The 18,304-nt window shown below is 40.1% G+C and overlaps 3 protein-coding genes across 4 annotated transcripts; 1 reads left to right on the forward strand and 2 right to left on the reverse strand.

Annotated features, from left to right (window-relative positions):
* Positions 1-1,674: 1,674 nt before the first annotated feature.
* Positions 1,675-3,623, reverse strand: LOC127774772 (uncharacterized). The gene is made up of 2 exons (XM_052301064.1): positions 2,382-3,623; positions 1,675-2,249 (listed from the first exon to the last, which is right to left on the reverse strand). The coding sequence occupies exons 1-2, from the start codon at positions 2,390-2,392 to the stop codon at positions 1,724-1,726; spliced, it is 537 nt and encodes a 178-aa protein (XP_052157024.1). The 5' UTR covers positions 2,393-3,623; the 3' UTR covers positions 1,675-1,723.
* A 1,623-nt stretch (positions 3,624-5,246) lies between these two features.
* On the forward strand, positions 5,247-12,835 carry LOC127772946 (arginine--tRNA ligase, cytoplasmic-like). The gene is made up of 18 exons (XM_052298948.1): positions 5,247-5,437; positions 5,865-5,984; positions 6,093-6,217; positions 6,344-6,419; positions 6,593-6,694; positions 6,784-6,999; positions 7,938-8,018; positions 8,876-8,959; positions 9,125-9,229; positions 10,061-10,239; positions 10,405-10,489; positions 10,613-10,814; positions 10,890-10,959; positions 11,078-11,147; positions 11,468-11,557; positions 11,716-11,784; positions 12,276-12,374; positions 12,560-12,835. The coding sequence occupies exons 1-18, from the start codon at positions 5,327-5,329 to the stop codon at positions 12,668-12,670; spliced, it is 1,995 nt and encodes a 664-aa protein (XP_052154908.1). The 5' UTR covers positions 5,247-5,326; the 3' UTR covers positions 12,671-12,835.
* Positions 12,836-13,137: 302 nt separating this feature from the next.
* On the reverse strand, positions 13,138-17,919 carry LOC127772947 (PHD finger protein ALFIN-LIKE 1). 2 transcript variants are annotated; one of them, XM_052298950.1, is made up of 5 exons: positions 17,660-17,917; positions 17,539-17,571; positions 17,220-17,442; positions 13,844-13,970; positions 13,138-13,765 (listed from the first exon to the last, which is right to left on the reverse strand). In XM_052298950.1, the coding sequence occupies exons 1-5, from the start codon at positions 17,784-17,786 to the stop codon at positions 13,511-13,513; spliced, it is 765 nt and encodes a 254-aa protein (XP_052154910.1). In that variant the 5' UTR covers positions 17,787-17,917; the 3' UTR covers positions 13,138-13,510. The 2 variants fall into 2 exon arrangements, with proteins under 2 accessions (XP_052154910.1, XP_052154909.1); XM_052298949.1 differs by having other exon boundaries at positions 13,138-13,970; positions 17,660-17,919.
* Between the last annotated feature and the right edge of the window lie 385 nt (positions 17,920-18,304).

An 18,304-nucleotide genomic window follows, 5' to 3' on the forward strand; every position in this document is an offset into this window, starting at 1 on the left:
TTTATTTCTTGCGCTCTAGCCGTCGACCATCAATTGTGCCTGATGATGTCCTCTTCATCAGCACAATTTCCGTTCCTCGTTGCCCGGTTATTTTTATGGTGTCAACTACAATCACTGGGCTCAGCATATGCGTCTTCACATGCGTGGTCAGCATCTTTGGGATGTTCTTTCTGGTGAGCTATTTTGTCCGGCTTGCCCCGAGGTTCCTGCTATGCCTGTTCTATTAGGTTAGCCTACGACAGAGCATAGGCGCAAGAGACTTATGATGATGCTATAGAGACTTATCAGGGTCAGTATGCTATGTACAAGGCTTGATTGGATGAGGATGCTCGTGTTTCTGCTATTCTTGTGGCTGGTATAGAGGTTCATCTTACTGGCGACGTGGTCACCCTTGCTTCTGCTCATCTTATGTGGACACATCTCCGTGATTGTTATGCACCTACCGATGATGCTCTTTATCTTGCTATGGTGCGTCAGGAGCAGTGTTTATAGCAGGGGATGCTTTCGTGGATGAGTTTTATACACAGTTATCCTCCATTTGGCGCCAACTTGATTCTTTGGGCCCTGATATTTGTCGTACCTGTCAGTGCTGTCAGCGTCAGCGTTCTCACATGGATCTTCGTCGCATCTATGATTTTCTCACTCGTCTTTGCTCCGAGTATGAGTCGATTCGTGCACAGTTGCTTGCTCGGCACCCCGTGTTACTTTGATGGAAGCTCTTACAGAGATTCGTTCTGAGGAGATTCGTCTTCGGGAAGCGGGTATTCTAGCGCTTCCTCCTTAGGGGGTGTTTAGATATAGGGGTGTAAAGTTTTGGCGTATCATATCGGGTATTATATAGGGTGTCGCATGGGGTGTTCAACACTAATAAAAAAACTAATTATAGAATCCATTAGTAAATAGCGAGACGAATTTGTTAAGCCAAATTAATCTGTCATTAGCAAATGTTAACTGTAGCACCACATTGTAAATCAAGGAGCAATTAGGCTTAAAAGATTCGTCTCACAAATTAGTCACAATCTGCGCAATTAGGGTGAGTTTGAGGAGAAGGAGATTGGGAAGATACGCAAAACGAGGTGAGCCATTAGTGCATGATTAATTGAGTATTAACTATTTTAAATCTCAAAAATAGATTAATATGATTTTTAAAGCAACTTTCCTATAGAAAATTTTGCAAAAAACACAACATTTAGTAGATTGGGAAGCGTGCACGTGGAAAACGAGGTGCTTTCTCACCCCATCTCACACGAACGAACACAACCTTAGTTATTTTTTAGCCTATATTTAATACTTCATGCAGGTGTTCAAACGTTCGATGTGACAGGGTGTAAAACTTTTGTGTGGGAACTAAACAGGGCCTTAGTTTCTCCACTTATTCCTCCTTATCTGTTAGGATTGCAGTGGTGGTGTCCAGGCCATCATAGCCTTAGTTCCTCCACTTATTCCTCCTCATCTGTTAGGATCACAGTGGTGGTGTCCAGGCCATCATATTCATCTAATGCCTTTGTTGAGAATTACACAATCTATACTAGAAAATAGTACTTGTAGGACCATCAAATTCAAAAAAAAAAAAATCCATGACCTCCCTTTGGAGACTTAAAGGTTTTCATCAAACTGGTGAATGACCAGGTCTATATTATGCGGTCTGAGAAAAATAAACATCTTCATCAACTCCTCAAATTTCTGTCCTTTTTCAACCTTCCAATAGAAAGTTGACTCTGGTTTATGTACGTAGCCGGTAAAACAGAGTTCCAAACAATTCAAGACAAAAAACAATACAGAAAAATAGATAGAACATATTCTGAGAACAGCTCATACCAAACTTACGGATGATGTCCCTTGTGAGCTTCGTACGGATGATGTACCTTGTGAGCTTCGTACGTGTGATGCTATAGATGGATTGTCCTCTCAAATATGGAGACCACTTCTTTAGCAAATTACGCAGAAGGTAGCGTGAATGAATTTTCTCTATGAGAATATCATCAACCATGAACAAGATTTCGCACAGAGACCAATCTTTAATTTCCCTTGGTTTTTGCACACAGACCAATCTTTTAAACCTGGTTGACTTAAACATAAGAAGCATGCACTCCATCCGATTCCTGTCATCCATATTGATAGTTTCAGAACCACTCAGGACGCCACATGCTCTTTGACTGTCGCTCCACAATTCAACATCTTCGTATCCCAGCTCTTCACATGTGTCCAGCCCAGCTAAAACAGCGAGCACTTTGACGAAGTCATTATCACTGCAAACAACGTCTTCAAACTTTTCAGCACAAATCAACTGATACCTCAACCAACAAATCAACTGATAGCTCAACCAACTCATTATTGCCAGCTTGGCAATTTTTAATTTGGAACTTTCATATTCAACTTACCTTCCTTCCATCTCCAATTTTTCAAATGTTGCATCAGTCTCTAATCTCACCCCAGATCCAACTCAAAGTCATTATCACTGCAAACAAACTTTTCAGCACAAATCAATTGATACCTCAACCAACTCATTATTGCCAGCTTGGCAATTTCTAATTTGGAACTTTCATATTTAACCTACCCTCTTTCCATCTCTAAATTTTCAAACGTTGCATCAGTCTCTAATCTCACCCCAGATCCAACTTTGTACCAAAACAGTATTCTAGCTTCTCAATATTACCAACGGTGTGTGTTGATATTTTTTAATGACAACACTAGAAATATAATTCCTAGTAATGACGTGGAAATATTCATGTTATATTTATGGTTACATATGTGATCCGCAAGCGTACGTATATACCATTGTAGCATCTCACCTGGGAGTATTCTAAGGTATCGTATTTATTTAATCCAAGGGAAAGATATGATAAGAGAGTATTATGCTAATAGTTTATATATTACTTGTATACATCAAGGTCTATATATGGGTTAAGTAAATTCAAGGGTAGGATAAAGGTGACACACAGAATAAAGAACTAAGATATTCTCACTAAAATATCATCTAAGCTAAGTGGAGAAAGAATAAGAAAAGAATTCATTCCTACTTATGGTATATAAACATCTTTAGTTTACACTTCTACCATACAGTCATGCAATCAATACCTCCTAACAGTGCCCTCCTGGTGTTTCGAGAGACCACCCCGGGTTGCCGAGTTCCTTACCATAACATGGCCGTCCAACCAGAGCTAAATACGGAGTAGTACCCTCCCAGGAATTTGTCTTAGGAATGTATATTAACATGAGGAATACCCGTACTGAGCTGTCACCGTCAACGGCCCACCTCTACTATCTCGCAACATATATGCCCAATTAATGATATCTAATAATCTAAGCACCACACTTACATAATTAAATACTACTGTACATCCGAGCTCCCGATATAGAGTAACCGAATACTCGGACATTAAACCCACACAAATTGCACCTCTTTGGTAGGCTAGCTACAAAATTATATTGATGCAAGTATAAAATAAAGTCGGTACTCAGATAATATGAATGGAATGAAATATCGAAGATGTATAAATAAGAATATTCTTTTAATTCGATAAGTCTTATAAAAGAAGAGAGAAAAGCTGCTAGAGCCATATCCGAATTCTCCTGAAGACTCGAGGACTAAGAATACTATTCTAATTCCTACTCCACTAGCACTAGAATACTATTAAACTAGAGAGAGCTCTTGATCTTCTCCTTGAGTGTGTGAGGGAATGAATGAGAGGAGGGGTATTTATAGACCATGAGGTGCCTTGGAGAGTAGAAATGCTCAAGGTATCCAATGAATATATTCCCTCTTGCTTCACCTCCTTGTGACATGTGTCCAATGACGGTTTCTTCAAGTTTAACCGGTCTGGTCATAACCGCCTTGGGATGCTGATAACTACCAGCTGGTGCAAAATTGGGTTGATTGGGCTAGCTACTGGTTCGGCCGAACCAAACACTGGCCAGGCCCAATCAGCCAACCACTCGACAGATGTATTCCTCGTTGATTCCTCAGCCCAGTAGTTGTAATGGTTGAGCCCATTTGATATTATTTTACTGGGTTTAGACGCCCAACCATCCATAAGTCTATCTCTCGACGGCTTCCGATTAATTGTTCGTTTATGTTCCGTCAATTCTTCTCCATTTATGTGTGCTGAAGTAGATATTTTATTTGGAAATTATACATTGCAAGCATAGCTAGTCTTCATTAAATGAGCAATATTGACGGTCGAAATTGGTCGATAACGACCGCCAGTAGTGCACACCCAATCATAAGACACAGCAACTCTACGCTCTATGATATGAGCTAAAAGGTGTCTTCTATCCTCTTCATTCAAGCCCTTCATCCTAATCATAAAATCAAGAGAGCTTAGGTACAACGGAATAAGTTTAGTATTGTTACGAAGTGGCCCGTGTAGGAATATTGTTGTGTAATGATCAACAGAGTGAGGCAGCATCAGCACGGCAGCTGGACGAAATTCCTAGTCAAATTCAGCTCTCAACTTCGCTATGTCTAGCTCAGAATCAAGCTTCTCTGTGTTAGGGCTTGTTTAGTTCACAAAACAAAAACTTTTCACCCATCACATTGAATGTTTGACATATGTATAGAGTATTAAATACGGACAAAATAAAAACTCAATTACACCGTTTGCATGTAAATTGCGAGACGAATCTTTTAAGCCTAATTGCGTCATGATTTGATAATATGATGCTACAGTAAACATTTGCTAAGGACAGATTAATTAGGCTTAATAAATTCAACTCGCAGTTTCCTGGTGGAATCTGTAATTTGTTTTGTTATTAGACTACGTTTAATACTTTAAATGTATGTTCTTATATCCAATGTGTCAACCAAACCTAAAATTGTTCCCCAACTAAACCAGGCCTTAATATTTAGGTTGGGAAAGAAACGACCACTAGAAAACTTTTTCAAGTCAATGAGCTCATCATCATCATCACTGGGAAGTACTATCACTGCTGAAGCATCTTCGAGCGAAAAGAGTGGGTAGATTCTTTCTACTCCAAATGCATGAATAGTGTTTATTATAGAGGAATTGTCTTTTGAATTCTATAACCCGAATGCGTGAAGAGTGTTTATTACAGAGGATTAGAAGTTTCCTGTAACGAACGAGCGAGGCCATCAACCACGCATCCACATGGACCTACCTAACCCAACCGGACGATCCATGGCCACACGATGCGGTCGGGATCGACGGCGGAGATAGCTCGACGCCATCCTTGGCCCAATCCAAATATCAATCCGGGCCCCAAAAAGAAGAAGAAAAGAGAAAAAAAGCGAAACCCTCGCGCTCCGTCTTCCACGCGTGGTGGTGGGGAGGGTATTTATACCGGCTGACGAGGCGTGGCTGAGAAGATGCGAGCTCTCGCGGCGGCGGCGGCAACGGCAACAGCGACTGCAGCGGCGGCGGCGGCGCCTTCCCCCGCGCGCTTCCCTCTCCGCCTCGTCGTCACCCCGCGCGCCTCGGTGAGGCCTCCTCTCCCTCCCCCCCAATCCGTTCATTCTCCTACCGCCTTATCCGATTCCGCGGCAGTAATTTTAGGGATTTTTCTCGGTGGTTTTGGTGCGGTTTAGGGTTTAGGTCTTCATGTTTAGGGGATTTAGCGGGAACGCGGCGTGTTAAACCAGTGGGGCTTATTTTGGTGGGTTTACTGGAATAGACTAGTAGGATGATGCTCAAATTTGGTTGCGCGAGGGCGTGGCTTTGAATTCGTTTTTGCTGAGGAAAATCGGTAGACGATGCGAATTTGTGTAGTTTGTAATGGAAGAGGGTGTGGATTTGTTCCCCTCGCTCGCAACTGAACTAGCTGGAGTTACGATTTGAGTTTAGAGCTCCATATTTTTGTTGCTTGATTGGGACCGTTTTGCTCATTTTGGTGGTGACTATCTCTAGTTAGGTCATTGTAGAGCATCTTCCTCCGCAAGGTCGCCGAGGAGAGACTGCTACGCGACCACCATGGGGGACGAGACCTCCACCTCCATTGCCACGCAGTCGCAGGAACCTGCAGCAGTGGTGAGTTTTGGATTGCTGGGTCTGGACATGACTGTATTTTTTGTGCTTCCCACTTTGCTACTCGCTTGAGCTCGTTAAATCTGGAAAATGTGTTGGTTGTCTGCACAGGGAGCTGGGAGTGTGAAGCAACAGCTCTCCAAGTTGGTTATTGCATCACTCCGGACTACGGTTCCCGAAGTGGAAGTTGATCCTATGGTTGAAGTCTGCACAGCAAAGTTTGGTGACTACCAGTGGTATGTTGTTGGTTTCTTGCTTTAGCCACTGTTTGCATCTCATGAACGATATTTTTGCTTGCTACTACTATTAGCTAGAGTCCCTTTTACAAGCTAATCAAGTGATTCTTTGTAAATCGTGTTCAGCAACAATGCAATGGGATTATGGTCAAGAATTAAAGGATCTGGAACAAGTTTCAAGAACCCCAATGCAATTGGACAGGTTAGAATGATCTTCACTTGTTGAAGTATTGTGTTTTGCCTAAAGAAAATTTCATGGACAAAGAAAATTCTCCCATAGGCTCTGTTACTACTATTTCCTTGCTTTTTCCCTCTCTTTCTATGCATGCTGAAACTCTGTTGGACTTAACATACTGGACCATTACATTTTTCCAGGCCATTGCGAAGAACCTGCCTCCGTCTGATATTATTGAATCCACGTCTGTCGCTGGACCTGGTTTTGTGAATATTGTCTTGTCCAACAGTTGGGTTGCAAAGGTCTGGTGTCTTTTATCTGTGAAGTATCCTGGCATTACTGGATTACTCATTCCATTCCTGCTAAGCATCAGTGAACTACAATATTGCAGAGAATACAAGATATGCTTGTGAATGGTATCAAAACATGGGCACCAATCCTGCCAGTTAAGAGGGCAGTGCTTGATTTCTCATCCCCTAACATTGCCAAGGAAATGCATGTTGGGCATTTAAGATCAACAATCATTGGAGACACCCTTGCCCGCATGTTTGAATTTTCCAATGTTGAAGTTCTCCGCCGTAATCATGTCGGGGACTGGGGCACACAGGTAACAGGCCTTGTTGTTGTGACTTCAAACTGCTTTACTACTTCTCGTTGTTGCAAATGTTGTTTATGATGCTTTAGTTTGTTGATCCTGTTTGTTTGATGCTGCTTGGATTATGCACAGTCTGCCCTAATTTTTTTTCCCTGATGGGACCGTTTCTTTTGCTTCTATCTTCTTACTCCCTCTACATCGCAATGTATGTTTGTGGAGTTGAGAGTAGTTAATATAACTTCCTACCATTTAGCCCTAATTTCGTGCAACAAAATAGGCTGGGTAATTGTGGCATGCCTTATGGTAGGGGTATGTTGGTCATCTGCATTAACATTTTCTTATAGTTAGTGCATTGTTGGCATGTGAATGATGGCCATGGAGATATGTTGTTAACTGAAGGGAGTACCTAGATGTTCTTCTGTTCTTCATGCCTTCAATTTCTCTACATCCTGATGCACTTAAGGTTTAGCTAGTGCTATCTGTTGTGCCTGCAATTAGTTGAATAGTTCCGCTGACATTATTTTCCATGAAATCTTACGTAGGAGGGTAGAACACTTTAGTTTACTTTATTTATTGCCAAAGTATGCACTATTTCTGTACTCTGGTACAATTTAACTTTCTTACATTTTATAACCCAATTTTGATTTCTCGACCTGATTATTGTTGTGTTTTCCTTTAGCTGCGTAACTGAACTTTATAACCTTGCAGTGGCTAGGTTATACTGTCAATATCTAGAGTTTCCTTTCTATGGATACTGAAAACATGCTTATAAAGTACTTATGGCATGGTATTAGAGCCCTGATATCTTATTTTAGTGGAAACTTCTACTACTTGTTGTTCCTAGAAACTAGGTACTACAATTATGCTTATTCTCTTGGAGGTGTTCAAAACTGAGACAGTGTACTGGTTTTGTACTGCATACTAAACTGTGCCGATCTTTGTTTCTGCAGTTTGGAATGCTCATACAATATCTATTTGAAAAATTTCCAAATTGGGAGGAAATTGGTAGCCAGGCTATTGGTGACCTTCAGGTAAGGCTGTTCCCTGCACTGATACTAGACTGCTATATATCACTTGCCGTCTGGCATGAAAACATAGAAATGCATGATGAAAAGTAAGGCATGCTCAACTAAAGTATATAAATGTGTATTTAGTTTGATACGGGATATCCATGTCAAAACCTATATCATGAAAATATGGACATTTGAGTACAGGGTAATTAATTGTATAAAAATAAATTACAGTGCTGAGTTATTGTCTTGTTCATGTTAGGACTCATACGGTGCTTCGCTTGTCTACATCATTTATTTGGCATCTTAAACTTCTCAAGCTTAACCTGTGCATACAATATTGTTAGGTTGTAGTGATCTATGCCTATGAAAGTGCAAAAGGCCAATAACTGATGGATGAAATTTGTGAATCATGTGATGTTATTTTGCGCACCAAATTGCATTGCATCGCATTGCCTTTTTTCCCCATATCTTTAGCTCAAGTAGTGTGGGCCAGGAGGTTGATTTGAAAACTCAATGCATTGAATCTTGCTTGTAGCTGCTTATTTCCTATTTTGGTGGTTGCCTACTTCCCTTCCTAGTAATCCATCACAATATTTTGGAACTTTAAAGCTGTGCTCAAAATTATTTCTGAATATGTATGTCATTCAACATACACTCCTTACACTGTAATCATACAGAAACCATGCACACATTATCTCATTTAGTTACTACCATTTGCATGTTCAGTTGTGTACAAATGTATTTGTCTTCATCGGACAATGCTGCTTCCTTGTGTCCCAATTAGACTTAATTTCTTCGTGTTATGTATTTATCTTTGCCAAAGGTGCAAAGTAGCACTTAGTTTGTATCATGTACAATTTGGTCATCTGTTACAGACTTTCTATAAAGCGTCCAAGAACCGCTTTGATGGTGATGCAGAATTTAAAGACAGAGCTCAACAAGCAGTCGTTAGACTTCAGGTCAGTGCACCTTCTTGGATCTGGAATATGTTAATGTTTTGGGGGGGGGGGGGGGGGGGAACATGGAAACACTTTGCGTGTCATTCCATTAGAGATAGAAAATGAGTATGTTAAAATTGCATCTTATCATCCTCATACAATGCCTAAGAAATATATTAACTGTAGGGAGGGGAAGAGAGATACCGTGCTGCTTGGAACAAGATTTGTGAAATCAGCAGGAATGAATTTGACATGGTTTACAAGCTCTTGAATGTAAAGCTTGAAGAAAAGGTAGTGTCACACTCTATTGGACGTGACTTATATTTCTTTAGAAGGTTGCTTATCAATAACATGAATTTGCTACCTGAAAGTTCTGTTTGTTGTTTTAGTAGAATATTTGCGCAACCATCATCCCTTTCCTTTTCTATATAGGATCTGAGACTTAAACTTTTACTGTATCAATTTTTATGATATTTTTGGATAGATTGTTCTTTCTCTTGTTCCCATCTGAGCCATTCTGAAAAGTTTCTCTGATAACTAACCACTAGTTTTACATGACTCAACAAGGTGTACCTCATCTTCATATGAAGAGTGGAAACATTTTGCTGCCAAAATTTTGCAAATTAGTCTGTTGCTGATTGGGGTCCTTTTACTTGGTATTTCTCTGTTGCCATAGCTTGTGATTCCTATTGGAAGATGTATTGACGTTCATATTCCAGGGATGTTAGAAACACATTCAATTTGTTGAACTTCTGTCTTTTTAGCTGAATCCATTAGTCAATATTTTCAGGAGATATTTATAGGGCTTCACTTATCTGTTTTGCCGATATGTATTTGTTGAAGTTTCCGATGGCACTAATATTAATTTAGTTGGATTTCTGGATTTCTTTCTTATTAGTAAAAACATCAGTTTGTCTGTTTATGATCTGTTACAGCTTCTATGGCTGCATTTTATCTTAATCCATTTTGACAATAGCACCTGTAGCTGTATGTACTTGCTTTCAACCAACTTTTGGCTATTGGTATCATGAAATGCTTATGTTTGTCGTTTTCTTCCCTGAGCATCCAAGCAGCTTGTTGATTTATATTTTATAGTGTTGAGAAGAAAGCTATTCTTTTCAGGGAGAGAGCTTTTATAATCCTTTTATTCCACAAGTCTTGGAAGAGTTGAATAACAAAGGTTTGATCAAAGAAAGCGAGGGTGCTAAAGTGATATTCATAGAAGGCCATCAAATCCCTTTGATAGTGGTTAAAAGGGACGGTGGCTTTAACTATGCCTCAACAGACTTAGCTGCTCTATGGTGAGTTGCTAATTGATAATTTTGGTGTGTTCCTACAGTGCAATTACTCTTATATTAGCTATAATTTGCAGAAACAAAGTGAATATATTTTCGTAGTTGATGCAGTCTATTTCCACAGGATCAGAATTTGTGAACTTTAATCGTTCTATTTGTGCTTTTATGCAGGTACCGTCTTAATGTTGAGAAGGCAGAATGGATAATATACGTAACAGATGTTGGACAGCAGCAGCACTTTGACATGTTCTTTAATGTAAGAATGCGCCCTTTGTCTTCATAACATGTTACATAATCTTGGTGCAAGCAATTCTTATCAGATAATCAATTAGATATATTATTTCATTTCCCTTTGCTAAAACTTTTGTTGTGTTAACAGGCTGCCAGAATGGCTGGCTGGCTTCCAGATCCAAAAGAAAAGAAATTTCCAAAAACAAATCATGTTGGGTTTGGTCTTGTTCTTGGATCAGATGGCAAGCGTTTCCGAACTCGTAGTACCGAAGTTGTTCGATTGATAGAGCTACTTGATGAGGCTAAATCTCGGAGTAAATCAGAACTTCTCCAGCGACTAACAGAAAATGGTAAACGATCATTATTTTCTAGTTTCTCTCTTTTGTTTGCCTTTTGAGGTAAAATATGCTCATGAATTTATTTAGGTAAAATTGTTGATTGGACTGAGGAGGAACTGGAAAAGACTTCAGAAGCAGTAGGATATGGCGCTGTCAAGTATGTACAAGATTTCTTCTTTCAGGAAGACAAACATGTTGAACTGAAATATGACAACAAAGCTTTTTAAATGCTTATCCAATTAGTACTCTTATGTTTTTCTGCCTGATAAACACAGGTATGCAGATCTGAAGAACAATCGTCTTACCAATTACACATTTAGCTTTGAACAAATGCTGAGTGATAAGGTATTTCTAGACTCCATTATTTGTTTACTTGTATAAAAGGGTGTTTTTCTCCATTAATTTTATTTGTGTTAAAACGTTTTTGCGCCACATATTTGCTTATGATGTATTCCAGTATTTGTGGAAGGATCTGTTGCTGTATGTTCTGCATTGGATATTGAAAATCAGTCTATAGTGGTCGCTCTTTTGCATAAATGAAAAAATATATTCTTGAGTAGTTTCTGGGCAGATTCTTTATATTAGTAAGTAGTTGGTGAACCCATTCACCTTCTTGCTTACTCTCATTACTTGTTATTGACAAGCTCATTCCTTTTTGTCACCAGGGAAATACAGCTGTTTACCTTCAGTATGCTCATGCACGCATTTGCTCTATAATCAGGAAATCCAACAAGGATGTAGAAGAGCTGAAAATGGTAATACTTGTGTTATTTCTATGCACTGATTCTATTGTTGATTTTATAAAGTCCCGCTGTTGTTATTTTAGAGTTCCATCATCATCATCATCGTTCTCTTTCAGCTATCAGACATGGATTTAAACATGTTGACTCTGTTTTCCTGTTTTTCTTCTCAGAGTGGTGCCATTTCTCTTGATCATCCAGATGAGCGTGTCTTGGGACTGTACCTGATCCGATTTGCAGAGGTATCATTGGCACCATTAACTGAATCTTTTTTCTTAAAGATCTTTTTTCAGACCTATATTTTCATTAGGCCTAGGAACTGAAAATGAGCTAAAAAGGGTAGTCCAGTTTATTCTTGAACAGCAAACAGCCGCAGTGGTCAGACAGCATGTTGATTGTGTGCTCTTGTTTGGAGTTGTTTGTGCTTAGCCCACAAGTAGGTGCATGTTACTGAGATTTTCCTGTTCAACTTTAGGTGTGGTTAGTGCAAGAACAATGGAAAAACTAGAAGTCATACATTACATCATTATTAGGTGTACGAACATGTTGCACTAATCAGTCATGGAAATAGTATCAAAATACCAGTCAAGCGCTGTAGCATTTCATTCAGATAATTCCTACGAGGTGTAACAAACACCGATAATTCTATTTCATAGTTTAGTCAACAATATGGCTTAATTCACAACTAAAGCTTTTTTCCCCTCTTCTGATTTACGTCTGCTGTGTCTGTCAGGTTGTGGAAGAGGCGTGCACCAACCTACTTCCGAATGTCCTGTGCGAGTACCTGTACAACCTTTCTGAAATGTTCACAAGATTTTACACCAACTGCCAGGTATACTTCCATCTGTTTACATCATTTTCCCCCGGTGAATCTTACTTTCTTCCAGAACTTGAAAAGAAGTTTCTGACATGTTCACCAAGTGAATTTTGTTTCTCTTATAAACTAGAGAATAATTATACCAAACATTCAAAAGAAATGATGTTTACTGCGGGCTCACTTTACGTTGAACCCATCAGGTGGTTGGATCGCCCGAGGAGACAAGCCGACTGCTGCTCTGCCAAGCGACGGCGGTCGTGATGAGACAATGCTTTGAGCTGCTCGGGATTACACCAGTTTACAAGCTGTGATTGCCCCATGTTCGGTTCGGTTGACATTTCGATATCCATTTTTCATACAAACTTTCTTTCATGGTTGCAGTTTTTGTTATGTAACCTAGATGATGATGCTTCTAACATATTCTAGTCTTGGTTGCTGTATTCGAAGACACCAAAGAAAGATTTTATTTGATCTCACTTGCATTGTCTCTGTTGTCTCTCTACGACTCACCAGTGTGCTTTCGTTGACGCTGGGTTCTATGTACTAGTAGACTATTTGTAGTTTATCGTGTGTTCCAATTGAAATTTATACTTGTTTAAAACAAGATTATGAAAGTAAGTACTCATGAAAAATCATTTTATTCTTGCAGCTATGTTCTCTTGATTTTACTCATCACATAACTAGGTTAAGAAATGTCATGAAATTATGGCCTTATCCTAATGGGAACAAACACATGTTATATGTTCGATTTTACTCATCACATAACTAAGTTAAGAAATGTCATAAAATTATGGCTTTATCCTAATGGGAATAAACCCATGTTATTCAAGTACAAGACCCACATTACAGCGGATTCGAGTCATTGACACAACATATCAACACAAACCTCTCGGATTATTGTCAGATAAACTTCCATCTTGTTTCGCAAAGTTACATATATTACGTTACCCCTATTCCTCTGGCAACATACATAGCCTCATATCTCCACCTCACATGAATGTCTTGTGATCTTCTTACCTCACATTTGGCATCATCTTCATCATATGTAAGTCGAAAAACGAAAGGTACAGTAACCCACAGCCTGACGCCTCCGTCAATGGCGGCGTCGCCGGCGACACCTCCTCTCGCCGGAGGAGGGTGGCATATGCTTACTACTGTCTAGGTCTCTTGGAGCTGCAGCTCGGGCACTTGTACTGCTTTATGCTGTCCGCCTTCGCCGGAGTGATCTTGACGCATTTGCCGTGGTACCACCTCTCGCACACGTCGCAGCCGATCCAGAACTCGTCTGCGCTGTATATCCCACCGCAAGTCCCGCATAGGGTCTCACTGTGGTCGCCATCGTCCTCGTCGTAGCCTTCATCTGCCTCCTTGATATTATTTTCGACACGCGCCACGTCGCTTGTATGCTGGGAAGATGGGATTTGTTCATCAGGACTCATGATGGGAGGGGAAATGGTGAAAAACTGTGGAGAGATTCTTGTTACCTTCGATGAAATTTTATTTCTGCTGCTGTTGTCCATGCCGGATCTGTCCCTCTCCTTAGACTGTCTTGAACCAGATACAACTTCGTAAACAGTTGGCAAATCATTCATCATGCCAAACAAACGCTTCCTGTTGAATTGGAGAGTGAAAACAGCAAGGACAATGAGAGAACAAATGTTATACTCTTGTTGAGATTAGGAAACTACCAATTGAGTGAAATTTTCAAGAAACAGAAATGCGGAATATGAGTTATACTCAACAATGTTATACTCAAATAGAAATGCCAAACACTAGTTATAATTAGGAAACTACCAATTCAGTGAATTTTAGGACCGCTTTATAATCCATAAGTACTCACAATGGATTACGGCAATTAAAGCAAAGTAAATATGGAGCATGAAGTGTTAAAAAAAAAACCATTTTAAACCAAGGCAAGGCTTAAATTCTTCCAAAACATGAATGAGTAGGCAGATCAGCTATCTGACTATCCCTGTTTGATAAAGCAAACAGCAGTACTTCTGAACTGTACCAACAAAAGGAAGAAATATAGGCTCACAAGTCCCAACTATACACAGGAACTAATTGAGTATTAACTATTATTACAAGATCACTTTGGACTGTCAACATGAATGATTTTTGCCAGCTGCCCCCTATAGGTTTACTGGTTAACGCCATCATTCATCAGTACAGAACTTCTAGAAAAATCATCTTCAGTACAGTCCTACAACTATATATTTGCAGGATGGCCCAACACATGGCACATCATATGCATAGGATATCAGCATTCAGCATGCAAAACAGTCAATGGCTGTATTCACATGTCGACAATTTAGAGTGTAGGTATTTACGTGCAAAAGTACCAAGTAGCACAAAGATCCAAAGTTACCCCATTTCCCCCAAAATTAATAAAGATGCCTATTGCTTAAGTTATGCTGGAAAATAAATTTTGTAGGGCTAATGGAATTATATATTTTACTTGCTCCAGAGTCGAGCATAATACTAATCCTTATTTTAACTATAGCAGCAATAATGCATTGTTCATAGACACCCATAAGACAAAGGCAGCTCAAACTTGTTTGCCCATGTGAATAAAGAAATGTTGCTTCAAAACAACTTTAGAAGTCCTCCCACCTCCAAAATTATCAAAAGTTAAAGACACTAGTAAGTAGTAACCGCATTACTATCACAAAGGACCCAAATATGAAAGTGAAACTATATAGAACATTAGAACCAAAAACTCAGCATGAGCTACGGCTCCTATAAACTAGAGCTCCACGAAGTTGCTAACTTACCAAAAGTCTAGATAAGATTTGGTCATAAAATTGGCAACCCATATTTTGGCCAAGCACTAGAAAGGCATCTTGCCAAATTTTGTACCAAATCAAATACTTCCTCTGTTTCACAATGTAAGTCATTCTAGCATTTCCCACATTCATATTGATGTTAATGAATCTAGACAGTCATTCTAGCATTTCCCACATTCATATTGATGTTAATGAATCTAGACAGTCTGTCTAAATTCATTAACATCAATATGAATGTGGGAAATGCTAGAATGACTTACATTGTGAAACGGAGGGAGTACATCCCAAATCCCACAAATGCAACCAAAAATTGGTGAAGCAAACATTAACAACAATTAGCAGAAAATCAAATAGCCCGCATATGAACATTCTTTATGGAGATCCAGTCTACATCAGATGGTGGGGAGGTTTTTTTAACCTCCCTACCTACATAAGTGCTCTCACATTATTTGTGAATTGGAGAGCTTGTCTTCTATGATTTCTCTCTATCTCTCTCTTAAAGTGCTGAGTCAGTGAGTCACCCTTCCCACAGTAAAAGGTAGAAACAACACCATACTTTATTGGCAACAGGTGCACAAAAGCACACTAAAAACATCACTTTGCGAGCATATTACTGTCACTCCACATAGCCATAGTAAACAATTCATCACGGGGGAATGAGTATGGCCTTTGAATTACTACCTTCTTCCACAAAAAAAGGGTTAAAAACTTAAGGTCTCAAAATAATAGGCATGCTTGCAATTCTACATCACAATTATGTTGTAGAAGGAAATCAGATAGTCTTTTTAGTAATCAAGCTATTATCAATTGAGTCTGTATGTACAAAAACATGCCAATAGAACCAGCACATTCTAATGCAAGAAGACATTATGGCCAAAAGTGTAGTTATAGCAACAAATGAAATTGTTTTCTCAAATCAGCAGAATAACCAAATATTACCCAAAAGTGTCACTATCCAAGGCCTATTATATTGCTCAAACTTGTGTTTCACATGGTACTTACCAAAGCACTGTAACCAAGCTATGTTAGAAGGGTGATAACTGATAAGCAGGTTAGCAAGTACTTGCAAATAATTCCAGAATTTCTTTGAGACAAGATGAATTACAATAGCACCAACACAGAGAGATAGCATGACCATAAGATGCCTGTAGGTAATTTTTAACGGTGAACCATGAAAAGGATAAATATAGTATGAACTCAGGTCATACTTTATTGACTGGCACTGACAAAAGTTTGACCAGCCATAACCCAATGATGCAGAAACAGGTTTTGAAATTGAATCAAGAGGAGGAGCACATCTATATAGGCCTGTGAAAAAAGAGAACAGTGCTGCAGAAGATGGCTGCAAGAAATGAAACAATACTTCCCCGGAATTGATCCCCTTTCCTATCTCCTGTCAGGAGGTGCTAACCTTTTTGCTCCAAAACTAGGAACTCATGTCCTTTGATCTATTTCTTTTCCCTATGACAAATGGAACTCTGCATATTCCACCTTTATCACAATTTCCCATTCCTATTTTTCAGGAAAGGAAAAAAAATCTTAGGAAATTTAATTTTCCTCCTGAGAATACAAAGGGATATTATTTGCATGAGTATGCAGCCATATTTTCTCTCAACAACTCAAAACTACAAAAAAACTAGTGTTCACTTCTAGAAAGATGTACCCTTGGTATAACCCCGCACACTATTAAAGCAGACAAACATGATGAAACTACAAATTTGGAAACAAATTAAATCTCTTGGCTCATATAGAATCAGCACAACAACCCACAGTATTCCATAATACTAGGGAAAACCAAAAGAACCAAAACTTAAATGCATCTAATATGTACTGTACTTGGCATCATCACACTGGAAGCAGTACCTACCAAAGCAAGCATTACATCGAAACAAACCCCAAGGCCACAATATCATTTCCTCACACTAGAAGTAATAAGTTGCCTCATACTCTTACCCTGATTTATATTTTTTCATGAACATACCCTAATTTAGAAGCTCAAACATTACGCTGATATGGCACAATTAGGGACAAATCAAAACCAAAATCAAACAGAGGCGAGATCGGGAGGGCGTACCGGTCGTTGCGGTTGAGGCGCGCGGCGTAGTAGAAGGCGACGGAGACGAGCCACGAGTCGGAGTGGACGGCGACGAGCGCGAGCCAGTCGCGGCGGTTCATCCCGTCGCGGGCGAAGTTGATCCCGAGCGCCGGCTCCGGCAGCTCGGTGGGCACCTCCTCCGCCGGCAGCGCCACCTGCCACGCCTCGTTCGCGTACCCGTACAGGCACAGATTCTCCTTCTCTGCCCGACCAAAACCACCCCGATTTCAATCCCCCCACCCCACCTCGCTCGAGCACCAGCATCACAACAAAGAGATCGCGACGTGAAATAGCTCACCTGGATCGCACTGCGCGTAGAAATCCTCGACGTCTGCGACGAAGCACAAGCGGAGAAGGGGAGTCAGGGTCAGGGTTAGGGTTAGGGTTTCGTGGGGGGGAAGGGTTCAGCGGCGGCGTACCGTGGGTGAGGGCGCGGAGGATGGCGGTGCGGCGGGCGCGGAAGTCCTTGAAGATGTCCTCGACGGAGCGAGGGGCGGAACCGCCGCCGCCGCCTCCGCGGCCGTCGCGGCGGTAGGATGCGTCCATGGGAGGGAGGCGGCGCGTGGGTGAGGCGATCTCCGGCGAGGCGAGGAGAGGAGAGGAGAGGAGGAGGTGATCGCGATGCGGAGGTGAGGAGAGAGCGAAGTGAGGAGTACACGGCCGATGCCGTGGAGATCAGCGGAAGATGCGTTAAGATTTTGCGGTTTTACGTCTAGGTCCTCGTATGAGTAGTTATTTATTTGTAACTAAAGAAATAAAATCCCAACTTTTAATCGACACTTACGAGGATTATATGTGTGATAATATAAGTGAATGGTAGTTGGTCAAGATGTCAAATAATCGAAACCTATTTTAAGGGGTGTTAAATTATCAAATATATCCTTTTAATGTGGTGTTCTTTTATACTGCTAAATGGCACGTTTCATGCGAAATTTTTCTATATATAAGTTTCTTTAAAACATCAGATAAATATTTTTTAAAGTTTGTAATAATTAAAATTCAATTAATATGCCTTTAACTTTACATTCATCATATTAAAAAAAGAACATGTAATGAAAGGAAAG

Source organism: Oryza glaberrima, chromosome 5 (assembly GCF_000147395.1).
Source record: "Oryza glaberrima chromosome 5, OglaRS2, whole genome shotgun sequence".
Classification (NCBI taxonomy): domain Eukaryota; kingdom Viridiplantae; phylum Streptophyta; class Magnoliopsida; order Poales; family Poaceae; genus Oryza; species Oryza glaberrima.

Bases quoted from the DNA above. Each gene is read 5' to 3' on its own strand.
- LOC127772947 (XM_052298949.1), bottom strand. From the start codon at position 17,786: ATGGACGCATCCTACCGCCGCGACGGCCGCGGAGGCGGCGGCGGCGGT. The intron at 17,443-17,538 runs GTGAGCTATTTC...TTGGTCGGGCAG, and splicing joins CTACGCGCAGTGCGATCCAG to AGAAGGAGAATCTGTGCCTG. The intron at 13,971-17,219 runs GTACGCCCTCCC...CCAATTCAACAG, and splicing joins CGCCTCAACCGCAACGACCG to GAAGCGTTTGTTTGGCATGA.
- LOC127772946 (XM_052298948.1), top strand. From the start codon at position 5,327: ATGCGAGCTCTCGCGGCGGCGGCGGCAACGGCAACAGCGACTGCAGCG. The intron at 9,230-10,060 runs GTAGTGTCACAC...TATTCTTTTCAG, and splicing joins ATGTAAAGCTTGAAGAAAAG to GGAGAGAGCTTTTATAATCC. The intron at 10,960-11,077 runs GTATGTACAAGA...TGATAAACACAG, and splicing joins GTAGGATATGGCGCTGTCAA to GTATGCAGATCTGAAGAACA.